The sequence below is a fragment of the Pelobates fuscus genome, chromosome 10, assembly GCF_036172605.1.
Source record: "Pelobates fuscus isolate aPelFus1 chromosome 10, aPelFus1.pri, whole genome shotgun sequence".
NCBI lineage: Eukaryota > Metazoa > Chordata > Amphibia > Anura > Pelobatidae > Pelobates > Pelobates fuscus.
The window spans coordinates 65,881,716-65,904,485 of record NC_086326.1 but is presented as its reverse complement, the minus strand read 5'-3'; the positions used below and the strand labels follow the sequence as shown (position 1 = coordinate 65,904,485).

The 22,770-nt window shown below is 40.6% G+C and overlaps 1 protein-coding gene across 2 annotated transcripts in view; it reads left to right on the top strand.

Annotated features, from left to right (window-relative positions):
* The window catches only part of RNLS (renalase, FAD dependent amine oxidase), a 126,574-nt gene that overhangs the window by 7,442 nt on the left and 96,362 nt on the right, over positions 1–22,770 (top strand). Inside the window, exons 3-4 of one of the 2 annotated variants that reach the window (XM_063435279.1) lie at positions 12,483–12,625; positions 14,499–14,660. In XM_063435279.1, the coding sequence (XP_063291349.1) occupies positions 12,483–12,625; positions 14,499–14,660 (305 nt within the window). The remainder of the gene's footprint in view (positions 1–12,482; positions 12,626–14,498; positions 14,661–22,770) is intronic. The other variant, XM_063435280.1, reaches the window with a different exon arrangement.

Below are 22,770 nucleotides of genomic sequence, written 5' to 3'. Positions count from 1 at the left end.
GGACACTATAGTCACCAGAACAACAACAGCCTAATGTAGTTGTTCTGGTGTCCGCAGATAATCCTTGCAGGCTCTTTAATGTAAACCGTGCCTTTTCAATGAAAAGGCAGTGTTTACATTACTGCCTAGCAACTCCTTTTAGTGGGAGGCACTGATGTTCAATGTCTCCACATGCTCTGCATGTAGACTTGGACACTTCCCATAGAGCCTCATTGATTCAATGCAACTCTATGAGGAGATGCTGATTAGTGCAGCATGGTGTTTTGCTGTACATGCACAATAGCCTCTCATTGCTTTCATATAGGAAAGCATTGGGTTGGCTGATATCATCAAACTTGGATGGAACCAGCTGCAACGAGATTGGCGCGGCACTGGAATAAAGATGAGTAAAAACTATGCTTTCAAAACTATAGTGTCAGAAATACACATTTGTAATATAACTTTCAAAGAACACTGTCAGGATTATTCTCTTTAATTTGAATTGCTGGGAAAATTTAACAATTTTAAATTATGGGCCTAAATAGTTGTATTAGAAAAATTCTCCATGTCAGTTTTGTTGCTCAATTTGATTATTTAGGCATTTAATTTGAAATTTAGTTTCAATTTCTGGCAATTCTTGCTTTAGTAAATGACCCTGTGTGTATTCCTTGTGTCAAAGTAGGAGTGTATATGTGTATGTGTGTGTATATGTATATATATGTGTGTGTGTATGTAATTGTCATGCTTCTGATCAGGTCAGATAAGAAACTTCTATCAGTGTTCTTTATTAGAAAGCTCTGACATGGTTAGTCTTAAAATAATAAGAGTAGCAGGGCTTAAAGAGACACTGTACCTGGACCTATTAACCCTATAGTGCCAGACAGTCCCCCTGCTGGTAAAAAAAAAGTTAAAAGTAAAAAAAAAAATAAAAAAAATTAAACGTTAATACATTTTTTATATATATATATATATATATATATATATATATATATATATATATATATATATAACATCATACTAAGTGTTTTAATTTAGAAATATATACAAATTTTAATATAAAAATACACTTAGAGTAAAATTATAAAAAATAAATAATTCATTAAAAATAAACATGTAAAAATTATTTTTAAAATGTATATACATATGTAATTTTATTCTAACTGTATTTTCATATATATATATATATTATATGAAAATACACTTAGAATGAAATTATATATATCTATGTGTATATATAAATAAAAATATGAAATATACATATGTCAATATACATAATTACATAAATCATTTCATAAATTTAAGTGTATGTGTTTGTGTCTCTACATGTGTCTGTATGTAGGGGTCTCTGTGTGTGTGTGTGTCTGTATGTATGTGTATCTGGTTGTCTGAATGTATGGGGGGGGGGAGGCACGAGGTAGATATATGGGGGGGGGGCCCCAGGGCAGTTTTCACACCGGGGCCCTGTGGTTACTAGTTACGCCTCTGGTATTCAATATGGGGTATGTCCAGTCTTTTTTAGTAGCCACTTAGTCACAAACACTAGCCAAAGTTAGCATTTATATTTCTTTGTTTGTTAAAAATGCAAACAACAATTATGAACACCAGTGTTTGTGACTAAGTGACTAGTAGAAAAGACTGAACATACCCCATTTGCAATACCTTGGGCTGTCTTCTTTTGCAAATGGTATGCCATCATGGGGGTAATTCGCATTCCTGGGCTACCATACTCTCTCAAAGGCAACATAACCAATCTGGCAAATTTCAATGTGAAAAAACAGCCTTGTTTTTGACCCTGTTACTTTCAAAAACACTATAAAACCTGTACATGGGGGGTGGGGGGGGGAGGGGGGATACTGTTACACTCACAGACACATACATAGTCACAGACACATACTTACAGACACACACATACACTCAGACACACACATACACACACGTTTTTCAGATCAAATGTCCACCCATCCTCCCTTCCTGGAGAGCTGGGGTCCAGTGGGGCTTCAGTGCGGTGGGTGGCAGAGTTCTTGTCAGACGCGGGCTGTCTACTGATGATGTCATAATCCGGCTCCAGGTATCGGCAAGCGGCGCGAGGGAGCAGAGAGAACACGGTTCCCTCGCCACGGCTGACGGGAACTATGTCGCCTGCCAGGGGGGTCCATTAGGTATCCAGCGGGGAGAGCACGGAGGGGGCGGCATCTAGGCGGCCCACGGTGCGACCCCTGCGACCATGTTAGGTACGCCACTGTTTTCAAAAATATATGGTTTGACGGGGGTAAATTACAATGGCCGACTTTAAAAATGTCCCAAATAGGACATAGGTGCATGATGACCAGCTGTGAAAATGCCAAGTTGGAAAACAGGAATGCACACCCTCCAAATAAGGTATTTTAGCCCCCAGAGAACCCGACACACCTATGCATGGGTGGTATCAGTGTACTCGGGAGATGCTGCTGAACACATATCAGGCTGTTCTTTGGCACTAACCCTTAAAGTTCTCAGCACATGTATTCTTAAATTGCTATGTGTGTCAAAAAAAATCACCAATTATTATTTGTAAAAAAAATTTTGGGCATAGATTGGTGATAAAATGGTTGCATGAAAAGAGTCAAAATACCCCAAGTTTAATATCTTAGGTTGTCTTCTTTAAAAAATATATATACATGTCAAGGGTTATTCAGGGATTAATTACAGATATCAGTGTTACAATGTAACCTTTGTTAACTTTGAAAAAAAATGGTTTGGAAATAGCAAAGTGCTACTTGTACTTATTGCCCTATAACTTTCCAATAAAAGCTAAGAACCTGTTAACATTGGGTATATCTAAACTTAGGACAGTATTTAGCATGGGTGTTTTTATGCGGTTGTAAATTTGTAACAGATTTTGGGGGCCAAAGTATGAAAAATGTATTTTATTTTTTTTTTTACATTTTTTCATTATATTTTATAATTTTTTTATAGTAAATGTATATGATATGATATGATATGATAAAATGAATGGTATCTTTAGAAAGACCATTTAATGGCAAGAAAAATGATATATAATATGTGTGGGGACAGTAAATGAGTAAGAGGAAAATTAAAGCTAAACAACACAGAAATGTATAAACAGCCCTTGTCCCAAACGGTAAGAAAATTGAAAAGCGGTCACTAAGGGGTTAAAGGGAAGTGGAAATAATAAAGAGAAAGGTAGAACATAGAACCTAGAAACGAAATTACAGGTAAGTAATTAATGATTTCTCTGGTATTTTGGGGTTCTACCTCGTGGACAGCCGGTCAAAGTTTTACCTGGCAATCACAAACTGAGTAATACTGGCGGTCTGGTCACTAAGGGGTTAAAGATCGTTTTCTATTTTACATGTGAAAAAAAATCATTCTTCACCCCAGAATAGCAGTCAGATTTTGTCCTTGGATAAAGAAACTATTGTTGGTAGGCTTTGATCCAGACCATCCTAAACACATGGGGTGGCTTGGTGTGGCACAATGCCAGCGTCAGCTTGTCAGCTGAGTTACCACCCTCCGGCCCTGAAGAAAGGAATACCGGTAGGGCAATACCTCCGTTTAAGATGCAATTGTTAGTCTATGGAAGACTTCAAGACTAAGGCTAAGGTTCTGCAATCCTAGTTAAAAAGAAAAGGCTATCCGAACAGATGCCTTTAACCCCTTAAGGACCAAACTTCTGGAATAAAAGGGAATCATGACGTGTCAGACATGTCATGTGTCCTTAAGGGGTTAAAATGGCGTAAAAAAGGGCACTCCTGTCGGATAGGTCGGACCTTCTAAAGAAACCTCTGCCTACCAAACCAACTAGAGACCCGATTAGATGTATAGGGAACTTTCATTCAGGATGGTATGCAGTCAAAGGCATACTTAAACGGTTTTGGCCCTTACTCCATCATGATCAACATATCCACGAGGACATCCCTGCACACATCTCCATGACAGCAAGATGGGGGCGTAATCTTAGGGACATTTTGGTCCCGAGTCACCTTAAGACTCTCTCAATGGACCCTACTTGGCTTAGATCTCCCGCTAGGGGCACTTACCAGTGCTGGAGATGTAAGGAATGTAGGTACATATATAGAGACACTCTGCAAACTTTTCCAACTCTACGCAGACCGAGAGCTTCATAACCCACTCCTTTTTCAATTGTCAAATGAGGGGATTGATTTACCTTCTCAAGTGTAGCTGTCAAAAACAATATGTGGGTAAGACACTCTGTGCATTTAAACTGAGGATTTTGGAGCATGTAAACTCAGCTAATCCATCCCGACATGTTAATAACCCCATTTCCAAACACCTAAAACTCTACCATGGGAGTTCCTCATCTGGACTGGATTTCAGTGGCATAGAGAAAGTTACCCTGGGGCCCCGGAAGGGTGATTTGGACAGGAAGCTCCTACAAAGAGAGAAATTAAAAACCCTGTCACCATTGGGCCTTAATGAAAGCTTCTCGTACACTTTATTCATCTCGGATTGATACCTTCTTTTGAGGACTGGCACTGTATATATGGGCACCATGCACCAATTTATTATTGCTTTGGTTAATATCTATGTATCCATTTAGCTTCCCTATATCCTCGGAATTTGTTTTCCGCTGTATTATTGATCTGGAACTTTATATAATTTATGTACAGTCTGTTTTTTACCCACTGATCTATTAACATTTATCTACTCTATTATAATTTTTTTGCACCTTAGGCCTCTTGACCCTGTATGATGCATTTGATGGCACTGACATCCCAATTCCAATTCTTTGTATATAGGGACTGTCCTGCTCACCTATATGATAGATGTACTGTAATACATTAATGTACTTGTATCTACCTGGCCTTTTATTTATTTATATATATATATATATATATATATATATATATATATATATATATATATATATATCTATCAATAATGGGGCACTTTGAAACTTACTTAGAAATATGGCTGTACTTTGGCTCAGTATAATTTGATTTACATTTTTGTGGTAATTGAACCCTATACCATTCTTCTGCCCACTACTCTGGTATCCTATACTGGCCCCCTTATTAGGGACATTTTAAGTCTAGGTTCACTATGGTGACCATTGGCTGACTATTATCTCCTTAGTTGGGGTCTTTTGGTACATTTTTATTTATTTATTTTGTTTATGCTCATTGTTCATAGGGGGGCGATATTTAGTTTACCATATACTGTGTAAGGTTTATTAAGACTTCAAGTGCATCCTTGGCTCCATGTATTGGTGGGCTAGATAATTTTCTGCATAGCCGGAATGGTTCAATGATGTTGCTTGGCAGATGTGGAAACTGTTACCTGTTTATTTATATTGACATTATCCTAGGTTTGCTTGAGGAATTGTTTGAAGTTGAAGTTGACGGGGGCTGCATATATCATTGTTAGAGATTTGCACTGCATGACTGGGTGGGACAGGGACGCTGCACCTAACCCACTTCAGTGAATATGAACGGTTCTTGGTGGTTATAGTGTCCATCTAAAGATTAACCTGACCAAAGATAGTCATTGAAACCTTCATGCACCTCCTGTAACTCTTAATAACAGGCTATTCGAGGATGAATATGTTAAAAACAATAAATAAGAATAACATATTGAATGAACAACAATAATATAAAAATTAACCAACATTTTTTTTTTTAATTTGACAGCCCTGTGATGGGCATCTGTTATATATAATAAGGTATACTTCAGGTATGACATCAGTCATCTGTTGGTCACTCCCCCTCACACACACCCTCAAGATGTCCAGGGAACCGATTGGCTGTTGTTAATTACCTTTGGGTGCAGTATTCTGATATAAGGGAGTCCACATTCAGTAGATCTTTTCCTCTGACGAAGGTACATATACGAAACGTGTGTCAGGTTCTTTCCCAGTACATGCAGGGGGCTACAACGGAGGCAGAGCTACCTCACCTGGTACGCAGATTGCTCCAAGCGCTCCTACCGCCCAAACAAGCGAAAGCTGTGGAAATTGAGGGGATGTTTCGCTTACCCAAACCGACTAAAGCCCCGGCCGGGGCACCTCGAGACCTGATCGTCCGGTTCCAAAGGAGCAGAGACAAAACGGCAGTCCTCAACGCGGTACGCAACCACTCTCCATATTCCTTCGAGAGCATGGCGCTCTCCTTCTACGCTGACCTATCGGGGAACACACTCGCATGGCGCCGCTCTCTCCAACCCTTCACGGCTCTCCTACGAGCGAACAGCATCCCCTATAGATGGAGATCTCCCCGCACACTGCAGGTACAACATGGGGACGCCACTCACCCAGTCCACGACATACAGGGAGCAAAAGGGCTACTGCCAGCGCTGGGGCTCCCAGGGGACTCTATGGCTAACGGTGTGCCACCTACAACCACTCACAGCTGGAACCCAGCTAATGCCCCTCCATTTATACCACGAGAACTAAGGAGGGAACTCCAAACAACAAATCCCACCTGAAACACCTCAGACAGCATGAAGAGACACGCCGTCCTTCCCAATTATTATAATACCGTTACCATAGCCGCAGAATACTCAGTCCTCAATTCAATGGAAATATACCGTTGGAGACCTTTTTTTTTTAATTTTTTTTTTTTTTTTATTATTTAATTTTTTTTATTTTATTTATTTATTTATTTATTTTTTTTCTACCTAACTTATCACAGCCTCCAATTACCCTTTTGAACTGCAGCAGCCGACACCAGATGAACACTGGATCTAAAGTCTATTTGGCTTAGCCTCACAGAGCTAAACGAAAAGACAGGACTGCCTCTAAGTTCTTGTGGACTTACAGTGTATTGACTAATTTTTCTTTTTCCTTCCGCTCAAGAAGACATGGAAGAAGCCCCGCGAAAGACACAATCGGCCCTTGCACAACTCTGGAGGGGACATACCAAACCACATCAGCACCAACCACCTGGCACACGGGACAAATATCATCCCCCAGGGTCTTTGCAGATCCCGTGGTTGAGAGCGGGCTGATTGCGGACTTACCTCCTGCTACACAAGTCATGCTAGAGCGACCAGGTCTGCCGGACCCCGGTGTATGCCATATCAACCAAAGACATGATTATGCTCAATATTCGTTTTGCCTTACTATTTGCTTTGCATTAATATATGTTTTACCTTTTGTCCTCAAGCTACTAATAACAGCCCCTCCCCCCCCTCCCTCTCCCTCCATAAAGCGTAAGAGCGCTTACCCTGGTCATGGGACAATATCTGCCCCCTAGAGGGCATAGGCTAAGCAGGGGCCCACTGGTCATACCCTGACCCTCGGAGGAGATGACATGTAAATCTCACACAAGAGGGACGCTATCCTGCCACTTCTTTTTTTTTTTTTTTTTTAAATTCTTTATTTTTTCAGTGCTTAAGTTTATAACAAATGTTTGTGAGGTACCCCAAAGGCATTCCTCCAACGCATTATAAACAGATAAACATTAAGGTACGTGAAAAATCTAGCACAATTTTTGTTTAAGTATAGTTTAAGTGATAGACAATAGAGATTTTCATAGCTACAACTTTCACCTATTATGAAATATCATCGCTGTGTTATCTAAACATGAGATGCATACAGGCCATTGCAGTTAAGTCACATAATAACGTTCAGATTGGGTGTCGTTAACATAAAGGCTAGTCACAGGACAGCAGAGGACCAAGCCTATCCACTTAAAATTGTGGTACATGAGAACTTCAAATATGCATGGGTTCCTCCACCCCAGGCCAACCCCCCCCCCAGCAGCAAGCCAAGAGTCCATGACCCTGTGACATGGGATCTGCCCATGCAGTCTGAGGGCAGCAAGGGGACAAAAGCAAGGGTTCCGCTATGTCAGGTACAGTCCAGATAGGTGGCAGAGTGATAGACCCCATGTGCTATACTTGCTATTTTTAGTCCTGTGCCTGCCTCTAGTGGGAGTGTGGACCCTGCTGCCACGTTGGTTGTCCGGTTGGGCCTTGCGGATGTGAGTCGTCGGGCCATGTGTGTCCGCGTTGATCTGGGAGGCATTGCTTATAGGGTTTTGTCGCTGGGGCATCTTCTCTCATTGCTGGAGCTTCTCCTGCAAACGCTGGGCTGGCCGGTCGTCGGTGCTGGCCCCCGCTGGTTATATGCGCTGCTGCCAGCATCGGGTCGGCGTGGTTCTGTCTGCTCCTCCACCATGTGGTTGAACCCAGGGTGGGTCACAGCGGGTGTTCAACAGTGACCTCGTGGCCCGTGTCGGCTGTCCATTAATGTGTGGCGGGTGCGACTTTATTACTCCTTACTGGGGTCGCCCCGCATGCGGTCTCCGCCATTTTGTTGCGGCCTCCGAGTGTTGGGTCTGCTAGGTAAGGACCGGGATCACCCCCCCGGTCCATAGGGGGGGGAGACGGGGCCGGACACGCCCGGGATTGGGTCTCTGGCCGGGTGCTGTCAGGCAGGATAGTGGGGCAGCGGCCGTCCGCCCCACTCACCGCCGGCGAAGGCCCCAACCGGTCTGGCGGCGACCTTCCCTCCAGGGGACTGAAACTTGGGAAGCCGGCCTCTCCCTGGATCCAGCACCTCCTCGGCACTGATTACCGTTGGTGTCGGTCCATAATTATTATTTTCCCTCCGAATATTAGCGTTAATGGCCTATGATTTGCAGGAGCTGCTCTTTCATGCGACTTTCCCGCTCGGCGGTCCGGCCCCGCCCCCCCTGCCACTTCTACATTGTTAGTTTTTTCTTATTTAGTTCTCTCACCTTAACTCTCTTTAGGATAGCAGGTACAAACCTGTTTTATTCATGTCACACACTGTTTTATTTCTAGTGCATACGCTCTCTCACATAGCATCTACACATACGAGCTGATGGCTAAGATGTTACACCATAAGTAAAGATGTAAACCATGTTATATGAGCAGCACTTGTTTTCGTATGTCTAAATCTATCTGCCAAATTAATAACCAATGCAATGTTTCACACTGATGCCAGTCCGCACACTGCGGTATCCCGCTCATGCATAGATTAGTCTCACCTAACTCACTGCCACCGAGCTGATCTTGAGAAGTAAAACAAAACCCTAGCCTAAGCACTACGCCCAAGACGCTCAGTCAGTCTAGCACGCATACTACCCAACACGTCTAACATACCAAGTTTACTAACCTCTTTATCCTTTTAATACGAGAACCTTCTCGTAGACGTGTGCAAATAGCCTGTTTTAACTCTGCTTGTTCTTTTAAAAACAAAAAATGTGCTTTCACTTTCATGTCATATACGTGATACTTTGTATTCTCAATGTACTTGCATACGCCGTTATGGCTTTGTAAGAATTGTTGTTACCTCATGCACGAAAAAATAAAGAATTAAAAAAAAAAGGGAAAGTGAACTCTTTTGTGTCCTTGCGATTAGAAGACAGCTAAGGGTTAAATTATTGTAGTTTTCTGTCTTTCTAGAAGTAAATTGAACTTGGCCACAGTTGAGCTGTATTGGATGTTATCATTTTAACCCCTTAAATGGATACTATAGTGCCAGGAATACAAAGCTGTAGTCCTGGCACTATAGCATCCTCTGCCTCCCCGCTCGCAAACCCACCCCCAACCCACAGTAGTAGATAAAGGGTTAAAAACACAATTTGTACTTACCTGATCTCAGAGCAGATATCTCTTGATGATGGGTCACAACTCTGCCTCCTCCAACGTCCCTTGATGAGCGGGCGTGCATGCACGTCAAGTGCTGCATGCACATTAAGCCTCCTTACAGGAAATAGCTGACGCTGGATGTCCTCATGCAGAACGAGAGGATGTTCTACGTCAGTTACTGGACCAAAAGTCTGTTAACAGCCAGGAAGCGCCTCTGTCTGGTAGACAGCCACTGGAGGCTTCCTTAGGGCTGCAATGTAAACATTGCAGTTCCTCTGCAATAGTGCAATCAGGACAATGTACCCAGACCATTTCAATGAGCTGTAGTGTCCCTTAATGGACGTCAGGCGTACTATGCTGTCTTGCAAAATGTGGGCTTTAATTGCCGCAGGTCTGCATCGGGACCCCCTTACCTGGTGCAGTGGCGGATCCAGGGGGGGGGCAATGGGGCAATTGCCCCCTCCCGAGTGAGAGAGGACCCGGGAGCTCTTACCTGCAGCTCCTCCGGGTCCTCCTCTCGCGAGATTTGGAGCGTTGCCGCCGTAACCACGGCAACGCTCCAAATCTCGCGAGAGTGAACTCTAGCCCTGTAACTGGGCTAGAGTTCACCTCACCACCACCGGACCACCAGGGAATCCCACTGGACCACCAGGGAACGAAATATGTCCCCCCCTCCTCATCAATAAAGGTAAGAAGGGACATAAATAAATTAATTTTAATTAAATAAAAAAAAAGCCTCCCTACCCTCCTTACCCCCCCATACACACACTACCACAGAAACACTGCCCCCCCATACACACACTACCACACACTGCCCCACAAACACTGGCCCCCATACACACACTACAAACACTGCCCCCCATATACACACTACACACACTGCCCCACAAACACTGCCCCCATACACACACTGCCCCACAAACACTGCCCCCCATACACACACTACAAACACTGCCACCCACAAACACTGCCCCCATATACACACTACACACATTGACCCCACACACACTGCCCCCATACACACTACACACACTGCCCCCATACACACTACACACACTGCCCCAGAAACACTGGCCCCCATACACACACTACACACACTGCCCCACAAACACTGCCCCCATACACACACTGCCCCCATACACACACTGCCCCAGAAACACTGCCCCCCATACACACACTACAAACACTACACACACTGCCCCACAAACACTGCCCCATACACACACTGCCCCCATACACACACTACACACATTGCCCCACAAACACTGACCCCATACACACACTACACACACTGCCCCACAAACACTGCCCCCCATACACACACTGCCCCACAAACACTGCCCCCCATACACACACTGCCCCCATACACACACTGCAACTCTCACACACACACTGCAGCTCTCTCACACACACACACTGCCCCACATATACACTGCCCCCTAACACACACACTGCAACCCTGACATACACTGCCGCCCTCACGCACTCGCACTTCACCACTCACACACACACTTCACCCATAACACATACCACTGCTCCTATGCCCAATATCCCAGCAGACCCCAGGTAAGTTGTCAAACTGTTCTTAAACGGTTTGACTACTTACTCTGGGATGGGATCCTGGCACTACTGGCGCCATAACTACTACACTGAGCTGTAGTGGTTATTGTGCCTAGATTATTTCTTTAAATAATCTACAAGTGCCCCTCCCGAGATCAGGTTCTGGATCCGCCACTGACCTGGTGTGGTATACTTAACGCTTCAGCCAATCTGATCATGATCACATGACCGACTTGGCAGTGAGAGGCACAGTCTCTAGGGGAGTTGCCTGGGTTGTCAATCAGTCCTCAAAATGAAATAACGTAATAAAGAAATAAAAGCATTATCGGGCAAGAGCAACAATAATGAAATTGAAATTATTATATAATTATAAATTAGATCTCTCTCTCAATAAAAGAAAAAAAAAATCATAAACAAAAAATTATTTATATAGTATATATAAGTGTGTATGTATGTGTGTGTGTATATGTATGTATGTATGTGTGTGTATATATATATATATATATATATATATATATATATATATATATATATATATATATACACACATACACATGTACATCATTTTCATTTTCATCATAGTTAAGTGATTTTATTAATTACAATTTGAGTAACCTGTCTGACAACCCAGGCAGAACATCCAGAGACTTTAATTTGCAAGCCCTATATTTAACCCTGCAACTTTCCAAAACACCATAAAACCTGGGGGGAAGTGGTGGGGTACTGTTATACTCTTGAGACCTCACTGAACACAAATCCGAGTGTTTTAAAAAAGAAACATATAATGGTGATTATATCATCAATGGAAATGCAGTTTGTGTGTGAAAACTGCAAATAGCAAATACGAACGATAGCTTTGGCCAGGGTTTGTGACCAAGTGGCTGCTAAAAAAGACTGGTCAAACACCATTCTTGAATAGAATTAAAAAAACTAAAAAAAAAAAACTAAACAAGGAATAGAGCAGAGCTAAACAAACTAAGAACACTGGGATTGGAGGCAGCACACCTGATAATAGGGGAATCCCTCCAACCCCCAAGAAAACTAGAACAAGTCAAACAACAATATACAGGGAGCGCCAATAAAAATACTCCAAACACTATAATAAGTACAAAAATATATGGCTAAAAGGCACGTAATGAGGTAGCCAAAGTACTTTCTTTAACAACAGCCTAAAAACCACAATGTGTGTCTCCCCTTAAGGCTTTCTCAAGTGGTAAAAAAACAGGCATATAGCTCAAATGGTAGGTTTTGTTTTGGTTAGAACTTGTACAATTGCCTCCGCCCTAAAGGGGTTAAAACATGTCCTCCTAACTTCTAATACCTATGTTCTAAACATGTCGTTTTATTTATTATTTTACCCCCAGATTTCACGATGATCTATTGGCTCATGGCATTCTAAAGCCGTTACATGCTGTGGTAGAAGGAATGGTGATGAAAGATGGCTCTTATAATTTGGTTACACCTCACGGAGTCTCTTCCATAGTCAAACATTACCTCAAAGAATCAGGTAGCACATCTTTCATTTCCCTACATACATTAACACACTTTGTCTCTAACGTTTGCTTGTACACTGACTCAGAACTACCAGTAAACCAGCAGTTTATTTATTTTTATTCCTCGTTTGTTCATTGCCATATCTAAATAAAACAGTGAAAAAATGTAATTTTTACCCCATCGTTGTTTCCTGTACTTCTTACCAGTCCCACATCCGATAGCATTATTGCTGTTGGCTGTTGACTATTTCATCCAGCCAGTGATTATAGTGTAGGTTTGGTTGAAGAACAACATGTAAAAGAGAACAATTTAAATCAGCATATAGAGTTCAGAATGTTTTGAAATCCAAACAGTAGTAACCTTTTTTTATAGATGGTGCAATCCACATTGTGCCCAGTACTATGCTGTTGTATCTGTGAACTCGAAACACTTATTGTGTTTTGTTTTTTTTTTTACTTTTTTAATAGTGCATCTTTATTTTTATATTGAGTGCAGTTTGCTTGTCAATATTTATACAGTCAGACAGCACTGGGACAGGAAGATAGATTTTTAACCGTAATGCTTTGGCATTATTTGTGGAGGTTTCAATAAACTAAAAGCACTGAAAGATTAATTTGCCTCCATTATTTCACAGAAAATGCACTGTCACCTATGCAGCTTTTAGCATCATTAAATGTATTTGTCTAGACTAGCTATAGCGATTTTCTATCATTTATTTATTTTTATAATCCGTTTAATTAAAATTTTTTGTTTAAGTGTTTGGCATTACTTCCTTAATAATAGCTGCATTTAGTACCATAAAGGACAGAAACTGCATAATTAAATACTTCTCATTATTGTCTCATCTTCTGAGACACAACATTCCTATGAGCTTTCACCAGTGGAGAGAAAGTGATGAGCGAGGTGTTAAGGTGACTGTCCCAGCGTAAGCTGTCAAACTGTTTATGAATGGTTTGACACTTACCTGGCTCTACTTGACGTCCACGGTTCATCTGGTCTGTGTGCTAAAGTAGTTCATCCTTCCACATTAGCATACCAAGATTGCTAAGGATGAAAACCGGTATATTTTGAAGACACAGAACACTGCCTGTATCTATTGCCTATTGAAGGGTTTTCTAATAGCGATACTCCCCGCAAGATGTCTTTTGTAAGAATTCCTGTGGTTAAACAATGCAACAATCCTGGTTAATTATTGTTATATTGATGTTTATTTGTGTTTACTTTAATTGCTATATAGTATTTTTGAAAGACCATTTCATGTACATATATATAAAAAGAAAATGCCCAGATAAAATTAAATTTCTTTAACCCCTTAAGGACCAAACTTCTGGAATAAAAGGGAATCATGACATGTCACACATGTCATGTGTCCTTAAGGGGTTAAAGGCACAGACTAGATACCATAAATAATACATGCCGATCTAGTGGTTATGGTGCTGTTAGGATGCAAGCAACATTCCCCAGTTATTGATCAAATCGTTTTTGAGAGGTTGATTGAAATGGTGGTCTCCAAAGCAGTTAAGCAGTTAAGCTTTTAGCGTTAATTGGCAATATATGGTTCCCATTTGTACTATCAATTCTGGACATATATTTCACACTAGCAATATTCATTAGCAGACGCTGGCCCCTCTGTGCCTTGTGGACTTTAATGAGCAAGGTGGGGGGCTGTGGTCAAAGGGCTGAAACCATTCTGTGGTCAAAGGGCTGCATTGAGAAAGGTGTCTGCAGCCCAATGACACCATACCCATTTAATTGGTATGTTTGAATATGGTACTGAGGTTGCCCCTTTCACATGTTTTCTTTATCTTTTTTTTTATTTTATTGTTATTGTATTTGATCTGTTTTAGCACATATATATAAATGCTAAGCACTTTTACCATTCTAAGCAGGTGCTGATATCTACTTTGAACGCCATGTTACGCACATAAATCTTCAGGGTGACAAATGGGAGGTGTATAGAAAATGTGGTTCTTCTGAAGCTTTCGATGCAGTGGTTCTCACCATGCCTGTTCCACAGATATTGCAGATACAGGGAGACATTGCAAAATGTAAGTCATGCCATCTGTCTTATAGCCGTTCTGTATTGTGGAATATATCTGGAATGTGACAATAACCTAAAAATACATTTGTGAACTCTCCCCACCCCCGTCCAATCTATTGACTAATCCGAAACACCTCTTCCATTAACTACAGGAGATTGGCATCTTGTTGGGTGGAATGGGAAATGGATATAATAGGAAGAGTAATCAATGTCACATTAGAAGGAAGCCAATACTTCCAGCTTGTGCATCAAAGAAAACAGCATTGTGAACAACAGTATATGAGCCAATGCTTACTAATATGATACATAAATAGTCAAAATAATGCTAAATTAGAGAACATTGTAAATTTTATCAATACTGAAAATTAAGAATATAAATTTAATAACTGAAATAAATGTTTGGATTATTTGGGTATATAGAATCCCTCTGGAGAATTAACCCTTTCAAAATGATGTTAATGATAGTTTTGTGTAATGATGGCCTGTATTAGAATTTGCATGCAGATAGTTGCGATTTCTGTCCAAGTATCACTCTTAATTGAATATCTGCTCTTCCGGATTTCAATCATTTGGTTGCATCTGGGCAGATTGAAATCTGATCTACACTGAAGGTAATTCAGAGGCTGTACTGGTAAATACAGACTTTAGTAAATCTTAAAGGGACACTCCAGGCACCCAGACCACTTCTGCCCATTGGAGTGGCCTGGATGCCAACTCCCACTACCCTTAACCCTGCAAGTGTAATTATTGCAGTTTTCATAAACTGCAATATTTACATCACAGGGATAAGTCCTCCTCTAGTGGCTGTCTACTAGAGAGCCACTAGAGGGACTTCCGTGTTCATAGAACATCAAGTGTTTTAAAACGACGCTGGATTTCCTCACGCTATGTGAGGACCTCCAGCGTCGCCGAAATCCCCATAGGAAAGCATTGTACAATGCTTTCCTATGGGGAGGTCTAAATTGTGACCATTGCCATGCATGCAAATTAGGTCTCCCCCGCCGGCTGACGGCAGGGGAGGAGAGTAGGTGGAGCCTGACCCAGCGTCGAGGGACATCAGCGCTGGACTTCGGTAAGTCACTAAAGGGTTTTTAACCCCTTCAGAAACTTGGGATGGGTGGGTGGGTGGGAGGGAGAGGGGCACTAGAGGATCCTGCAGTGCCAGGAAAACGAATATATTTTCCTGGCACTGGAGAATCCCTTTAAGAATGCCTTTATTTTGCAGAGACATTTTCCCTGGATGGGACAATAGTATTGTTGATCATCTAAACAAGGGCTTCAAATTTTAAGTTGTATAGTATTAGCCAGGCCACAAATGCTACTAGCCAATGCAAGCCTTGAGGGTCTATGCCACACTTGCAAAGGATGAAGTTCTAATCGACTTGGTGTAATTTTCACTCGGTAGTGGCCAGTAACAATCCTGAATCTTGATTTGGACCATGGGTGTTGGAACATTAATTGAATAACTCTGAAAATGCTCAGAACATGTTATCAAATGTACTGAAAATACTGTTCTTGTGACTCCTGATCCTTTATTATGATTCTCATTATTATTTATCATGCCAACAACTGATGTAGCACTGTACAATGATCTATTCTACACTATACTTTCCAATTCGTATTAAACATATTTAAACACTAATACTACAAAAAACACCTCTGCATTCAAAAGTCCAAACTATACATGAACTGCTACTTTCAAATTCACCCCTGCTTTCAAACATAAGCATTATATACCAATACATTCACACACCTATACAACAGTACAAAAACATACCTAAATTAATACACAGTCGCTATAGCCCTCTAAGGATGAGGTAATGGTATATCCACATCTGGCAAAGCATCGTAGGATTTGTACAGAAGTTGAGGATCTATCTTTTGGTCACCCCTCGGTCTGCAATTATTAAATTAAATAAAACAAAATTAAGAATTTTACTTACCATTTGTCATATGCTGCAGCCGTGGCTTCTCCTAGCCTCCGGTCATTCTGGAGTCGTGCCTCCGGGACGATGGTCTAATCAGTCTCTAGGCACAATTCTACTACGATTGTTCCATAGAGAATCTTGCATGCAAAGACTTTCTATGGCAAACCATGATGGCTCTGTGCATGCGCACGTGACATCACAGTATGAGAGCTGGGTAGCTCTCATACCCAGATGGCTTGGCGACGGGCCTTAAAGCTGTGCTTCCAATCCTTCTAATTATTAAATGATGTAATTTGGGACCACTAAGAAGGGAGGAACAACTGTACGCACTAAAACAACTTCATTACTTATAGTGAGAGTACAGTGTTCTTTAAGTTCTGCCACTGGACTGTACAATTTTATATTTAAAGGATCTGCTTTAAAGGCATACAGGTGTATGTAAAATATATATAGAGAAATCAGCGCTAGGTTGCCACACAAAAAGGTAATGATAATAAGGCTGCAATCCTCAAAGGGGAGTCCCCTATAATCCCCTAATGGTAAGAAAAGATACAGAGCAAAACAGAATAAGGTTGCGCCTAAGATATATAAGTCCATAATGGTAGATGCCATATGTAAGAACAGGAATCCTGAAACGTAAAATAGTGTGTCTTCACAGTAGAGTGCTTGAAATCCAGTAGAGTAAATATGTGGAGGGAAAAAAAAAAGGAACTCCAATGGCACAGTATATAGATGAATAAAAGTGGTATGCAAAATGAAAATAATCTTACTCACACTTTTCAGAGCTGAAACCTAGCTCTGGTATGGCACACGTGAAGTGGAATGACCCCCACTCAAGGGTATGCAGAGTAATATTTGTTTGTCGAGTATCTGGCTCAGATTCAAAGTCCAAGTTGATATTATCCGACCCAGGGAAAAGATAAAATATATAGTGCTCTCTGTATGGTGGTTAGGAGGTATAAATAAAATATAAATATACTACTCACAGTATGTAGAGCAGACTTGTACTGCTCAATAAAAGCGCTTGGGTGGTATAATCCCCACCTTAGGATTCTTTAGGCTTCTTGTCAGATTGGAAATATATGTGTAGCCAGGTGAAAAAAATAAGAAAATGGCTATAAAGTATTTTATGCCAAAATATTTTTTTTATTATAAGGTAATAAAATTAAATTTATAAAATTATTACCTTATTATTACCTTATAATAAAGAAATTATTTTAGCATAAAATACTTTATAACCATTGCCATAATCATGTACCATCATCATGTTCTTCCAGAGTAACCGTATCCCAAGAATGCAGTAAATAAACGTCTAATTTCAACCTAAGGGACCAATGTAAAAAATAAAGCTAGATCACTGCCAAGAAGCTAGTAAGGTTTTATTGATTGCAAACAATTCACAGATGGTGATGCTGCTAAGCAGAAAATGTGGCACGTAAAGTACGTCTGCACCCATGAATGATCTAATGCCTAAATATAGCATTACCGACTTGTCTTAAAGAGAGCTGTGTGGATGCTTAATGGCATTTCTTCTTTATTATATATCACTTCAATATAAATACATGTAAAAGCTGCTTGGTTTTCCACATTTGTAACTAAAGATGTTTTGTTTAAAGTGTATTTGTCATTATAAATGCAACGTATACTCATCTCAAATAGCACAGCGTTTCATCTGTGCTATCAAAAATGCTAGCAAATATATAGATTTTTTTTTTGTTGCTGTTGAAACTAAAGTCCCTACCCACCTGCAAATCAATTTTCAGCATAGCTAATATGTCAAGGATTGAGTGACATGAGAGAAACCGAAGAACTCCCCTAAAGGCGCAACAATGTTTCACGTTAGAAGAGGCCAAGAGTCCTGCAGAGCTGAGGCGTGGGTGTTTTGTGTAACAATCTTGTATACAGCTTAACGGCAACGCAGGCACTTGGGAGAGGAGGTGTTACAAACGCAATAGCTCCTTAACCCCTTAAGGACCAAACTTCTGGAATAAAAGGGAATCATGACATGTCACACATGTCATGTGTCCTTAAGGGGTTAAGTCATAATCAATTTTTTATTTGTTGCTTGCTGAAATTATTGGGACTTAAAGTGAACTTAAAAAATATAATTCAAAATCCCTTACCACATCGGGAGGACTGAAATTAGAATGAGGATTAGCAGGCCTACACAAGTCTTGACCGTGCTGAAGTTTTCAGATCCACTTACAATATTGGGAGGGTACTCATCTGAAACAGGGGATGGCATGGTGAGCCTCGCTCACCAGGAAAACAATTGTTGGGGCTCGATACTAAACCGGCTCAGCTACTTTTTACTTAATGGTGACCTGACCATTAGCAGTACTATTTTCTTTTATTTTGTTGTAATATGTCACTGTTGCCTTTTGTTCTATACTTTCTTTGCATTATGATTTTTCAGGGATTGGTAGCTAAAGTTAGAGTTGCTGAATAATGCAGTGTAGTTGAGGTGCTCTCCATGGCATGTTGAGGGAGAGACTCTGCATTTTTTCTTGGGAAGGCCTTTTCTCTTTCTCTGTTGTCCTCTCAGCAACACTCCTGACAATTTTCACTTTGATCAATTATTACTATATAGTGGTGATAGTGTATACATACATTGATAAGCAAAACATATTAAAACCACCTAAGTGAGTCTAGTACAATCTGGATATAATATCCAGACTGTACTGATCAAATGAGTGGAGCGCTATAGATATACACTTACCCTAAAATAGGGTTTAATCTCAGATGTATGTTGGTACATATGAATGAAACAGAAAAATACAACACAATATTGCAGTAGTTATAGTTTTCAATCCGATTTGAAAAGCCCACATAGCGTGGGTGAAACGCGTCTCGGAGCTGAAGCCAACTACTGGGACATTCTACTCTTTTTTTTTTTTTTTTATTAGCGATTGGACACTTTAATTTTACTTTCATTGATTTTATATTTAAAGTTATAATAAATTAACTTTTTATACGAAGCTGCTTAATTTCGAGTAGGTCCCCTTGTGCTGCCAAACAGTCCTGATGCCTTTAGGTATGGGCTCCACAGAAGCGTGTCTTCTGGTATCTGGCACCAAGACATTAAGTTGTAAGGTTGCACCTTGATGGATCGGATTTGTGGTTTTTGCACATGCTCAATCAGATTAAGATTTGGGGAATTTGGAGGCAAAGGCAACACCTTGAATTCTTTGTCATGGTTTGCCTCAAATCATTCCTGAACACTTTTTGTAGTGTGGCAGGTTGCATTATCCAGCTGAAAGTGGCCCCTGCCATCAGAGAACACCAGTGCCATGGAGAGTGTACGTAGTCTGCAACAATCTCTAGGCAGGTGGTATATGTCAAAGTAAACATCCACATGAATGCCAGGGGCCAAGGTTTATGGTTTCCTAGCACAACATTGCCCAGAGGGTAACCCTCCATCTGCCTTCCTGCCTTCTTTCCATAGCGCATCTTGCTGCCATCTCTTCCCCAAGTAAAGCCAAATTCCCCAAATCTTAATCTGGCATTTTTCACAAGAACACCCAGATCTATATGTGCATGGTCCTACTCTACAAAAAAACTCTCTGTATAATGGATGCATGTCGTGTGGATAATCACTGGGTGCATTTTAGTATCCTGTTTGGTGTTGCATGGATGATGCATAGGTGTGTCCTGTTAATATTTCAAAGAATGTTAATATTTTAAGGACTACAAATGCTCAGCTTCCATGTATGTTGCATATGCTACATTCTATAATCTGTTTAACAATAAAGTTAAGACCTATATTGACTTGAAATCCATTTTAAAAGATAATTCACTTGCACCAATAATTTATGCTTCCTAATTGGATATCTTTTTAGGTATGTCTCGCCTTTGAAGATAATTAATGATCTAACGAGGAAATAATAGGCTTGGCTTTTACTCTAATTAGCAGAGTTTAAAATAGTGTATATAGCCTATTTAATCTGCATGCCTATGGTGGAATAGTTTTTATATAGGCTATATGGCTTGCATTCTGGTATTGCATGTCGGTATATTTAAAATACAAATGAAAAAATTGGCAACTATATATCACTGGATTGTAACTTTTCCAAGCAAAATAATAATATTATGAACGCAAGTTAATGTTGGCCACATGGTGGCAGTATACATACACTTCTCATACAATCTGACCTTTTAAAAGTAGCTTTAAGATAAGATGTCTGTGATTGAGTATAGAAAAGAACAAATAGCTTAGAAAATGATATTATGTATCTATCTCTTATGCTTTAGATTGAAGTATGCACTCTGTAAAGAGCTGAATGTACTGAAATGCTACTAGGTTGTTTTTTGGGGGCTTCCAACCACTGAAGCTAGCTGACAGCTAAAATATGACCCACACAATTTTTTTTTAAATTTTATTTTAATTTACTTACAAATTTAGCAACGAAGTTGTAAGTAATTTAAATAAATCCTATATATTTTCCAATTCATTACTTCTTGTACCTGTATAACTACTGATCTCCAAACAAACCTCACAATATTTTTGTGAAGGAAAATGTGGACTAACCTGAATGTTCTGATCAGTTAAAAAAATTTTTTTTTTAATTTTAATGCTAACCGCATTGTGGATTTGATTTAAATCATAATTTAAATCCTGATTTAAAACGCTAGTCTGTAAGACTTGATTGAAATCATTATTTTTAAGCTTAAAGACTCATTGCTGGTTGTTATAATCTTTAATATTTGCAACCAGATGAAGATTTCATATTTAATGAAGTGTTTTTTATGGATCAGGCCTCTGAAGTTTTCCCTGCTTAATTATCTGCCATTTAGGAGTTAAATCCCTTTTGTTTCTGGTTACACAGCCCTGGCCACACCTCCCCTGGCTGTAACGGACACAGCCTGCATAAAAACAAAATGATTTCTTTTTCAATCAGATGTTAATTAATTTGAAGGTTTTTATCTCCTGCTCAGTGAATTTAACTTTAATTACATACATGAGGCTCCTCCACAGTCTGGCAGGCTATTAACAGAGCAGGAGATAACAAATTCTAAATTAAATAGAATTTGCAATAAAGGAAGTGTAAACATTAGATGACTTTACAGGAAGATGACTTTACAGGAAGTGTTTAGGAAGGGTTTGTAAGTCAAATGCAGTGAGGTGTGACATGGCTGTATAAACAAAGGGTTTTAACTCCTAAATGGCAGAGAATTGAGCAGTGAGACTGCAGGTGCATGATCTATACACCAAAATCGCTTAAAGGACCACTCTAGTGCCAGGAAAACATACTCGTTTTCCTGGCACTAGAGTGCCCTGAGGGTGCCCCCACCCTCATGGACCCACTCCCGCCGGGCTCTGGGGGGAGGAAGGGGTTAAACTTACCTCTTTCTCCAGCGCCGGGCGGGGAGCTCTACTCCTCCTCCTCTTCTTCCTCGCGACGTCATCGGCTGAATGCGCATGCGCGGCAGGAGCCGCGCTCGCATTCAGCAGGTCGCATAGGAAAGCATTCATAATGCTTTCCTATGGACGCTTGCGTGCTCTCACTGTGATTTTCACAGTGAGAAGCACGCAAGCGCCTCTAGCGGCTGTCAGTGAGACAGCCACTAGAGGCTCTGGAGGCTGGCTTAACCCTCAGAATAAACATAGCAGTTTCTCTGAAACTGCTATGTTTATAAAAAAAAGGGTAAAAGCTAGCTGGACCTGGCACCCAGACCACTTCATTAAGCTGAAGTGGTCTGGGTGCCTAGAGTGGTCCTTTAATTAAAGCAACACTGTCATGGCTGCATTAACTTTTTTTTTTTTTTAAATCCCCTTCCAGACTCCATTACAGTTTATTGACCCCATAGGGATCCAAATCCCTTGGTCCCTCATTTTACCCTTTTTTTTAACCCCTTAAGGACCAAACTTCTGGAATAAAAGGGAATCATGACATGTCACACATGTCGTGTGTCCTTAAGGGGTTAAGCTTTACTACTAGCCAGGACTTAGGTCCTGGGTGCCGCCATATTGGTGTGGACAAATGAAGGCCCAGTGGGACGCAGTTATACAGTTGGGCATTCGCTATTGTACAAAATTTGGACAGAAATGTTGGCTCTTTGTTCATTTGTCAGAAAGACAAATTGACAAATATTTTTATTTTATTTTATTGGGATGGATCACTAGGGGCTGGGGGACCCTAGTCACTGTGGGGATGAGGGGTGACAAAGGGGCTTAGGAAAGGGGGTATT